Below are 11,835 nucleotides of genomic sequence, written 5' to 3' on the forward strand. Positions count from 1 at the left end.
AAATAAATAAGGAAAACACATGTAAATCAAAATTGGTGATTGAGCAATCAAAGTAATCAAACGAATAAAGAGAATCTAAATTAAGAAATGCTTAATTAGTAATTCTCTATATAAACGGATCTATCGAACCCTATTATGGCACAATTTAAACATTAATAAAGAGGACACTCTCTTCCAATTCTCTCTTTTTCACTCCAAATTTTTCGTCCGTCTAATTCGCCTTCTCTGAAAGTTGGACATGGAAAAAAGTCTTTAGTGTACAGATCTTGTTCCATCAACATCAATAATAATCTTGTTTAAATAATATTTTTTCTTGATTCTGACTCAGTGACAACGTGCTAATTATTAATTAAAATTTTAATATTTCGTTAAAATAATAAATTTATACTATAGTATCAATTGTATTAATTAATAGATGTTTAACCGTACAACTTGTTCGGTTATGAACCAAATTGATTGAAGAAATCTGTAAAGAATATTGGGCATAGAAACTGTTAAATTAACTATCAAATTTTATTTCAAAACTCTTCTCTTAATTAAGATTGGGGGAATAATAAAAAAGAAAAACGAAAATCAAACAAAGGATTAGACACTAGATTTGCTGGCGAAAGAGTTAGGATGCGCGGCGGTTGTCAGTTTATAGTTTATAGTTTATTATTCCATAATCTTTGACCTCGTGCCGTACATTTTCATCTATTCGATGCACCAACTTTAACTTATGATAATAATAATAATAGGGTAAATAATAATAATAATAATAATAATAATAATAATAATAATAATAATAATAATAATAATAATAATAATAATAATTTTACAGTTATGCCTAACGATGAAAGTTTGATGAATCGGATTGAAAATAGGCATTTCGGAAAAAAAATGTAATTCTTTTTTTAAAATCAACTTCTGATTCCCGTCTGACGTTTCGGAATTCAAGATTTTTTTCCCAATTGTGTAAATTTTTGGAAATCTCTAAATGTCGAAAATTTTGAAAATTCCAAAAAAAATCACCATTTTGAACATGCTCGAAAATTTAAATTGAAATATTTGAAATTAAATTCGAGTTTTTGCAAAAATAATATTTTAACTAGTCTCGCGTCTTTAATTTTATCAAAACACAGATTTTTTCATAAATGTGCTGTTAATGGTAGTACAATTTCATAAACGTGCTCTTAACGGCAGTACAATTACGTTAATGTACTGTCAACGATAATATAATTATATTAATATACTGTCAGTGACAGTATAATTACTGTTAATGACAGTACAATTACAGTCAACGTTTAGCGGCATGCGTAAAAAAATGAATAAAAAATTTATGAGGAAAAAATATCACTACAAAAAGTCAACGCCGGAGACCAGCGGCAGAAAAAACAGACCAGAAAAAAAAATATATCGAAAAGTTAACGCTAAAAACCGGCGGCAAAAAAATAATTTTTGAAAAAAAAAAGTAAAAAAAAAAAGTCAAAATTGATTAAATTGGGGTTAAAATTAAGAATCGAGTGTAAATAGTTTGGGCTAGTTTTGACATATATACATTAACTTTTTTTTATTTGTATTAAATATAAAGGGATGAGCTTATTGGGCAATGAGATATAACATCTAAACCTAGAATAATAAAGATAGTTTGTCAGAGACTTATACACAAACACTCCATAAAAAACTCCATAAAATAATTTAATAATAAATATTTTTGAAAGTAATCAGACTTTTCGAAATTATGAAAAATACTTCTGTATACTAAAATTTGCACTAAAAATTGGAATTTCAAATAAATTATATATAATTTTAATTTCAATAAAAAGAAAATCAGAAATGGAAATATCGAATAACCAAATGAAGATATTTATTTCAAACTCGGACTGGCGGAATTCCGCCCTATTATTTTTACTAAATTATCTTCCCTCTTTTTTTAGAAGAAAACATAATTATCTTAAGAAATAGCACACTAGTAAGAAATAATACTCCATAAGTTTATTTTCATTTCCCACATTTTGGATTCCACAAATTCAATAACGAGAAGCACAACAAGCATTGGATTGGAAAGAGTCTACGCGATCATGGATGGAGACCGAGTGATATTGAAATATTATTATCCAAGTCTGAGGCAGGCCAGGAAAATACAAAGCAAGATACAAAGCAAGGTATACGAAAATGATTGGAATTGACTTTTAAATTTTATGAAATAAAAGAAAATTTTGGCCAGACTATTGAATCGACTTAGAGTTGTTTGTCACAGACTTGAACTTGGATCAAGTAACGTGCGGCATTTAGTCCCAAATTACGCTCGTCTCACTTACTCGAACTTAGGCCTTGCGGATAAATTAAGTTAGCATCACTCGAGCATGCACAACTGTGTGCAACTGTTTAAGAAATAATTCAAGTATTGGAGAAGGCTAAGAATACTTTATTGTTTGAATACTTTGGTTCTTGAATGACTTACAAACGAATGTCATACTCCTACTTATATAACTACACCTCCTCAGTGGACAATGGTGATCAACTTGATCTAATGGCTAAAAGTTGTTCTGCAGATTACTCAAAAAATTTCCGATCTTCTAAAATCCTTTTAGAATCTCTACAAGTTCATTATGCACTTGAGTCTCTACAAGTCTGAACGTCTGATCCAAGCGTAAGCATGCGATCTTATAGGTGTTTGTGGCCTGTGGAAGGACATTTGGGCCTCCTAGTGGCTTGTTCAGCACAATTATTTTTTTAATTTATCATTCACCTTATTAATAGAGAAAATTAATTTATGACTAGCCAATAATAATTTCTAATCAGTAGCCCCAATTGATTCTTATTGATCACATATCCATAATTGAAATTTCCCAAGTAAGTTCGCCAATAGGTAAATTATAATATGCAATAGTCAATAGAAGTTCGATAAATTAATACTCAATAAATTAATAACAGTATTAAATAATAATTTCTCTCCGTTCTGACTCGGTGAAAAATGTGTTAAATTATTTACTCGATAATTTAATAATTCGCTAAAATAATAGAATTCCCATAGTCCCGGCTATATTAATTTATAGAGGTTTAATTGTATTTCTTTATATAAATAAATCTAAATTATGTGTATACTTCACCAGGCAAGTCATGTTTGACGACCTCGATATAACGGATGTCGAGAGATGAACTTAAAGATGTTTTAGTGATACTAATTAGGCCACATATGTAGAAATATTAGTACCCATATTAGTGCATAAATAGTAGTCTCTAATTAAAAGTTATTTGATGAGCAATTAACAGTTCATATATAATAATTATATATTGGTTAAATTAAGGGGCAACTATTTTAAATCCCAACTTTTGCTTAGTTGAATACTACCAAGTTGAAAACCACAATTGAGTACATATTTATAAGTTTTTTCTTACTTTAATACCAAAATAAAAATAAAAGTACAAAAATACCCTTTCATACAAAATATTAATTACATCAATTTTTCTTTGAAATTACCTATTTGAAAACCAAATAAAAAAAAAAAGAAAAAAAAAATTCAAACACAAAAAAAAAACGGCCAAACAAACCTTCAAACCTCCCTCCGTCCACCCCTCCCACGCCGCCCGACGCCGCCGCCGCCGCTCCAACCATCGCCGCCGCCGGACGCCGACGCCAAACACCGCCCAACGTCGCCCAAAGCCGCCGCCGTCGTCGTCTTCGAATAGTAAGTTATAGTTGTTTCGATTTTTTTTTCTTTAATATTTATTTAAGATTTGATTGTTTGATATGGGTAATTAGGATTTGGTTGTTTTAGGTTAGAATGATCGTTAATTAGTAATGGGTTTCAGTCGATTTGAGCATTGATTTGAGATTCGTGGGTCGGTTCTTCGTTCACCATTTTCGACCTGTATATGTCGATTTTTGATGAATTTTCGACAGGTTGATGTCGAAAATTCATCAAAAATCGACATATAAGTGTCGAAAAGGTGAAATTGTTGAATTTGAGATTTTGGTAATTCGACAGGTAGCTGTCGAAATTTGGATGAGTTTTCGACAGGTAGCTGTCGAAAATTCAACCAATTTTCGACAGCTAGCTGTCGAATTACCATGAATTTTCGACAGCTACCTGTCGAATTTGAACTGTGAATTTTTTTTTTTTTTTTTTTTTTTTTTTATTTTTTTTCTTTCCTATTTTTATTTGCTTGTGTTTATATTATGTATATTGATTTTTATTTGTGTGTTATTTTGCAGTGGAAGAACCACGTGAACCTCGTATACCTCCGACTGTCTCGAACCGTAAGAAGAGGAAGGAATTATCCGATAGAGGCAAGGGCATAGCAGTCACGACCAAGAAAAAGACCACGACCAAGAAGAAGTCTGGAGAGGGTTCTTCGTCAACGAATCCGGTGCCGGCTCTACCTTCGACTGTAGCAGTTGGTGATTCGAGCAACGAACCGGTCCGAGGTCCCGAGATACCGGAATTGTACACAAAATTTGATAAGCACATTGCTTATCATATTGTGAACGGAGGGCCAAATCGCTCGGAGCGCGGCTCAGAATTTCGAATTCGAAATCACACAGGAACTTTGAAAGGTTGGGAGCCGGCGCCGTTTATTACAGAGGTAGTACAAAGATGTGGATTAATGTCAGTTGTACAAGCATCGTACAACACTGTGGACGGCCATCTACTTAGAGCCTTCATAAAGAGATGGCAGCCAGCTACCAACACATTTCACTTACCTGTTGGAGAGATGACCATCACACTTGACGATGTGAGTACGTTGGTCGGTTTGCCAGTTGTTGGGCGTACCGTATCTTGCGAGCGTTTGATCCGTGATTCCAAAACGAAGCCCAGTAGTTTGATGTTCGAGTTGCTAGGTGAGTACCCAGACGATGTAAACAAGAAGAAAGCGGTGAAGTTGGAATGGTTGAAGGCTAAATTTAGCAAAGTGACCATGAGAGATAGTGCGGAGAAGAGGACATACGCCATTCGGGCGTATTTGTTATTTTTGCTCGGGTGTACTATACTGTGCGACAAGACAGGCAACATGGTAAGCGTGGAGTATCTAAATCTTGTATCTGATTTGGATCGGATCGGCGAGTATGCTTGGGGCACTGCATGTCTTTGCCGGTTGTACGATGAGCTTTCCTCAGCCTCACAAAAATCAACGAACTCGATGGCTGGCTGGCTGACGCTCTTTCAGTCATGGATTTACGAGCACTTTCCTTATTTGGCGGGTGGCACATTGAAGACGGAATTCGAGGGGCCATTAGCGAGCCGATGGGAGCCTCAGTCAAAGACTACTTCAACGCCTGAACGAGCGTCGTACCTGCGATCTCGATTAGATGATTTGATCCCCGATCAGGTAAAATACCAGTTTAATAATTTGTTATTACTACTTAAGTAGGTTTTTAAATCTAATTTTTTATTTATTTTACTAGGTTTTATGGTCACAGTATACGGCTATTCGTGATCGTTTCCCGATGCCAGATTCTGCTTGGTTTAGTGGGATGATATGTTGCATGGACCACTTCGAGGCATATCATCCGGACATAGTGTTGAGGCAGTTCAACCGGGTGCAAATCATTCCAGGTCGTGCATACATGTCAAAAGATATGTACAAAGCTCTAGTTAGCAAAGGTCGACCGGTCCAGAACTCAATTTTCGTTGCGTACGGCGTACGATTCTCTGATCGGTGGGAGGAGTATTGTCTGGACGAGGAGTCGAGGTCCGTTGAAGTTGAACTCGGGGAGGCGGACACTTCGCCGGACTACATGAATTGGTTCCGACCCAGATGCATGTTACAACTGAGTAGGCATGGAGCCCATCCACCTCGACCCCAGGCGGATCGACCTCGACCCCATGAAGCTCGTCCAGGGGGTGGTACCGATAAGGAGGTCCAACTTTCACAAATTTTGGAGTTGGTGAAGGGTACACTTAGCGAGGTGCGGGGACTTGCGCCATCCGACGCTCATACGGTCATGTGGGGGACCCTAAATGATATTGTCAGATTGATCGAGTCGGATGCCCCACTTCCACCTCCTTCGAGCTCGTCGGATGCCCCACCACCACCTCCAGGTAGCTCGATAGGGCCAATTCCACCGCCATCGAGCTCGTCCGATGCCCCACAGACGGTTGTGAAACGCGTGTTTAGTAGGAAGAAAAAAACACAGGATTAGTCTTCTATTTTTTTAGATGGATGTTGTTTGATGGATTTTATTTGATTTACTTGTTTTTTAATTTAGTTTTATATGGATTTTGGTTGTTTTAAATGAAAATATTTTTGATAATTTGAATTTTTTTTTTGTCCAAAAACACTTAGAATATGTTTTTTTATCTTACATTGCAATATATTTGGGGTTAATTTCACAAAAAAAAAAAAAAAAAAAATTGATATCAATTTTTTTTTTTTTGTCCAAAAACACTTAGATGTGTTTTTTATGTTACATTGCAATATATTTGGGGTTAATTTCACAAAAAAAAAAAAATTTGCAATTTTTTCAAAAAAAAAAAAAAATTTGATACAGATCCAATTCGACAGCTAGCTGTCGAATTTCCTCTGTATCAATTTTTTTTTTTGTTTGAAAAAATTGCAAATTTTTTTTTTGTCCAAAAACACTTAGATGTGTTTTTTATGTTACATTGCAATATATTTGAGGTTAATTTCACAAAACAAATAAAAATTGCAATTTTTTTCAAAAAAAAAAAAAAAACATAGTTTTTTCAAATAAAAACACAACACTTAATAACATTGAAACTAGCACCAGTAACTTTACATAGTTTTGTTCGGAGAACTATCACCATTGTCTGATATAGTAATAATCTCGAAACTCTCTCGCGTGGCAACATTTTGACTTATTAGTTCTCGAAATGCTGTAATCCGACCATCCATTTCTGCAGGCTTCCAACCATCAGCTTTAGGATCATGACATCGGTACCAATAATCGGCGATAGGAGGTATTGGACAATTCTTGTTCAAGACAACATGCACGAAGTGACAGTTGTCGACGAATGCCATTCCGTGCTCTTGTCTCTCGCTGAAAAGCTTTGGATCGCTCGATAGAGGAAGGAACGTGAGACACTGATACTTGGATAAGTAGACAAGCACAATATTGTATGTTGAAGCAATTACATGACCCATATTTGGAAAAGACATCCAATGATCACGAGTTGCAGGAACATCCCAGTTACTCACAATAGCTTGCATGCTTCTAACGGTTTCTTCGCCACGGTGCATGGTCGTGTAAGTGGAAAAATTAGAAGTCAACTCCCGTAGCATGTCATCTCGCACTCGACCCCATTCATCTTCTCCAAATCCCATCATAGAGGCAACTGCCCGAAATCCACAGTGTCCATCTGAACCGACATTGATGATTTCTCGAACGTGCATACGAAATCGTGGATGGATCATGTCAATGTACTTATTCTTGCCGATCAAACCTGGTGGCAATCCCACATCTGCATCTTCAAATAATGGTTTGAACGACTCTTGCGTCGGTATAGTGCTTTTTCCTAACTCTTGAGTTGGTATAGTGTTAAAAGAATCATTCGAGTGCCCTCGTAATCTCATCAGTACAGGTATAAGCTGCAGTATATTACACTTCATTACTCAGCACAATTATAAAATACAACTTCAATGAAATGAGACGATAGTAGCGACATTTACCTTTGGAGAACAACTAGCTTGCTTCGATTTTTTTTTCTTTGGCTCCACATACTCAAAATGTGATTTGTCCCGAGTGCTTGATTTGTCTTTCCTATTTTTTGCCGGTCGACCTTTGCTAACAACTTTTTCACTTGGCTCCGTAAGGTTAGTCTTCTCTGGGTGGGTAAAATGTCTCAAATGGTTGCGCAATCGAGTTTTTGCATCGAGATCGGCACATTCAAAGAGCTTCTGGTATTCCGATAATTCTTCGTCGATGGTTGGTAGGATGACTTGGTCTGTGGTCGCGACGGGCTCCATACTCATGTGTTTCCAATACGAGCCTATTAACTCAAGTGGGATAGGACATTTGTTCACAACAACATACTCATGAAGTTCATGGCGACATGGTAGACTGTGGGTTGTTCGGATGGCGCAACTACAACCCATATCGCTCGGTTGCAATAGTTTCGCATTGTCCACCTCAACTTTGAGTAGTTGCAGAGCGTATTTTGAGATACTTCCATGAAGCTCATTGTATATCAACGTTTTGAAAGTGTGCTCGTAAGTATTTTTACTTACTTCAAAGGAAGCCTTGATGTCATTGTGTTGTTCGACAATTTGATTGTGGACTTTCGTATACAAATCCACAAATGTGCCAGTTGAATTATGCACATCCCTTTTCATTCGTCCGTGTGCCCCCTCCACCCTATTAGAAGTGTACGTTCCAAAATGAGTATACTTATTTGTCCACACCGATACAAGTCTCTCCTTGTACGGATCCAACCATGAATTAGCTACATATTCTATAGCCGGGAGAACCGATAAATGTTCTTTTCAAATCCTCCCAATCCTCATTGAACTCCTCTATGGTATTTCTTTCAATAAGAGCCGAAAAACTCGACTGAAATTGCTTCCATTTGGTGATGTCCTTTGGGAACAATTTCTTACAATTGGCCACTATATTCTTGTTCACATGCCACCGACACAGCAAGTGATGACTCGATGGATACACATTGGCCACTGCTTTCATTAAACCCAAATCTCGATCTGTTACAATGCAATTAGGCCGAGGACAACTGGTCATGGCCTCCTTCAAACAACGCAACGCCCATTCAAAATTTTCCGTCTTTTCGTGGTCCAAGTATGCAAAGGCAATTGAGAACGTCTTGTTGGTACAAGTAAAACCCACAATCTCAAGAAATGGGAGTCCGTAACGATTTGTCTTGTACGTGCAATCGATGACGAATACGTACGGATACGACTGTGCCAACTTAATGCATTTCGGATGGATCCAAAACAAGTCGGTAATCGCATTCAACTTGTTCGATCTATGGTACGAGAGGTATTCATCTTCTTTCAACTTGACGAACAATGATTGCAATTGAGATCTCCCATCCAATTCACTGAAATTTAACTTAGAGATAGTATTGTAAACTGTCTTCATACCAGTTACATTAGACGGGTCCTTTTGCTTCAATGCTCTTAGAATTGCCCTTGGTTTCACCATTGCTTTCTTCATAGTGTGAACAAAGGAAACATCCTCCTTTGATAATCTTCCAGCATAAGAGTGTCCGTGCAAGTTTTCGAATAAGTTGTGGTTGTGAATACCACTATGAACATCCAATTTCCACTCAGCCTTTTCATCATCCTTGTGTTCTCTTGTCCCCTTCAATTTAAACGGACAATTGCATTTCTTTGAACCGGTGCTCATTTTTCCCGGTCTTTGATCATCTTCACCTGGTACCTTCTTGCCAACATAATGGCCCCCACGCTCACAACGAACAATCACATACGGTGTCCTACGTCCTCTATCCCCGTCACTCGAACCCCCAATCATTAACACCATTCCAATTCTTTTACATACTTCACGAACCCATGCCAATAAAGCTTCTTTTGTTGGGAATTTTTCTGACGTGGTAAATGAATGGGTGCAATCGATCTACACAAAAGTGTCGAAAATATAAGACAAGTAAATTTGCAACAGGAACCAAATCGACACTTAAGTGTCGAAAATTACCCATATTTTCGACACTTAAGTGTCGAAAATAGAGGTCACTTTTGACGCCTAAGTGTCGAATTATGATACAATTTTCGACACCTTAGTGTCGAAAATATGGGTAATTTTCGACACTTAAGTGTCGAAAATTGTATCATAATTCGACACTTAGGCGTCGAAACTTAAAGGTATTTTCGACACATACACGTCGAAAAATAAGGGTATTTTCGACCTGTATGTGTCGAAAATACATGGCGAGTTTAAAAAAAAAAAAAATTCAAAATCGATGTTTTAGCTCAAAAAATACATGAATACATACCTGAATGGGTTCTCCTTGCTCGTAAACTACCATTCTATTGTCATTTGACGCCATTTTGCAAGTTGTGTAAGGTTTTGATTTCTTTTGTTTTGGGGTTTTTTAGGAGGGTTTTTTGGGAGGGAGAAGAAGGAGGTGGAGGAGGTGAGGGGTTTGTGAGTGAGGAGGGAAATGTTTTTTTTAGGTTTTTGATTATTTGGTATTTAAGAAAGAAAAATAGTATTTGTAATATTTTTTTGGTTTTAATTTTCATTAAGGGCATTAAAGTAATTTACAATTAATTATTTATTTTTTATTTTTTTGATATTCAAGTAAGCAAAAATTAGTATTTGAAATAGTGATCCCCTTAAATTAAATACATTTTTACCCTTCTACTGTAGGGTTGTAGGTAGCCTTAACTATGGGCTTGGGCCTACCAAGAGGACCTCAGCCTATTACAACCTAAATTAGCATGAGCCCATTGTCAATTAACAAAGTCGTACCAAATCAATTTAGATATAGGCATATACATTATTCATCTTGACTTTTATTATAAACTGATTAAATGTATTTAAATGCTATGATATATAGACCTCATTTTTTTCTTGGGGCTAGGGGAGAACATACCACACTAGAAAACTCATTATCGATTTTTTTATTTTTTTTTTATTTATTTATTTATAAATTATTCCAAATGAAAATAATTTGAAATCACTAAATGCAAGAAACTACAATTATTAGTGAAGTAACACTATTCAAATAAGGGGAATATATAATGCTATGAATTAATAAACTGAAATGTTAAATGCCGTTTTAATTTTAGTAGTATCGTTTTTACTGTAAATACAATTTGACTATTTTGTAGTCTACTTTAAGCAAAATACAACATACGAAAAATTTAGTCATTTGAAAATTCTTTCTAATACAATTTGAGCTATATCGGCTGTTGGATGACAAAGTTATGTTGAATGAGTTACATTTCGAATTTTAAATAATTTAAAACATCAAAATTGTGGGCAGTATTCATAAATTAATGTATAACTTTTTCACGCGACATTCAATCTTAACGATTCAAGTTGTACTAGAAGTTAACTCAGAAAACTACAAGTTTCGTGCATTGAATTTTGTCAGTTTTGAACTAAAAAAATGCTAAAAATCACATTAAAAATAAAAACGGTACATGTTAAAACTGGGGACAACATTTATCACGTCCCATTCATACATGAAGCTGCTAAAAGTAAATACTATTTTTTCTCAATTCAATACCATCAATATAAAACTATAAAATATATAGATAATAAATTAGTAATGATATTATTACTCTCAATGAAAATCATTATTCCGAACAAAATTTGTATAATATTAATTTTATTAAGAGCATTAATGTTATAACTAATTAATTATCTATTTTTTATGTTGATGGTATTGAAGTGAGTAATGGGTATTTGTTATAGCGGCTGCCATTCATAAATCTCTCCCAACTGCTTATGTTCAACTCTGCAAATAAATTAGAATTTGCAAAGCAATATTTTAATAATATATTTACTTGGACTCTCCACTTGGTTCCACGTGTAACCGACTTTCTCGTTTCATGGAAAACTGCAACACGTGGCTTGAGTCTGGAGAAAAGCACAAAAGCACCATACACAATAATGTTTCCCTAGACCAACAAATAGAAAAAGAAAAAATAAAAAGAAAAGGAGAGAACTATAAAACAAAGAAAACTTAAATATATATATATTTAATTCAGAGTAAATTACAATCACCCCTACAGTATTATCAAATAACAGAAAAACCCTTCATATCTAGATAATTACGACTACCTCCATCAACTATTAATCTTCTTACACGTCCACCCTTATAGTGTCGAATTCAACACAATCTTTTAGATTCCGTGGAATATTCTCTATTTGTACTCGTTTTGTGCAAAAATACAGTTTCTGATGCACCA

At 35.3% G+C, this 11,835-nt stretch overlaps 2 protein-coding genes across 2 annotated transcripts; both read right to left on the minus strand.

Annotated features, from left to right (window-relative positions):
* Positions 1-6,720: 6,720 nt before the first annotated feature.
* Positions 6,721-7,269, minus strand: LOC148768139 (uncharacterized). The gene has a single exon (XM_088822784.1). It carries the CDS (start codon positions 7,267-7,269, stop codon positions 6,721-6,723), a length of 549 nt encoding a protein of 182 aa, XP_088678910.1.
* A 1,114-nt stretch (positions 7,270-8,383) lies between these two features.
* Positions 8,384-11,713, minus strand: LOC105973985 (protein FAR1-RELATED SEQUENCE 5-like). The gene is made up of 3 exons (XM_088822785.1): positions 11,708-11,713; positions 11,431-11,544; positions 8,384-9,532 (listed from the first exon to the last, which is right to left on the minus strand). Exons 1-3 carry the CDS (start codon positions 11,711-11,713, stop codon positions 8,384-8,386), a joined length of 1,269 nt encoding a protein of 422 aa, XP_088678911.1.
* Between the last annotated feature and the right edge of the window lie 122 nt (positions 11,714-11,835).

Source organism: Erythranthe guttata, chromosome 9 (genome assembly GCF_056151865.1).
Source record: "Erythranthe guttata isolate IM_541 chromosome 9, IM_541, whole genome shotgun sequence".
In the NCBI taxonomy this organism is placed as follows: Eukaryota; Viridiplantae; Streptophyta; class Magnoliopsida; order Lamiales; family Phrymaceae; genus Erythranthe; species Erythranthe guttata.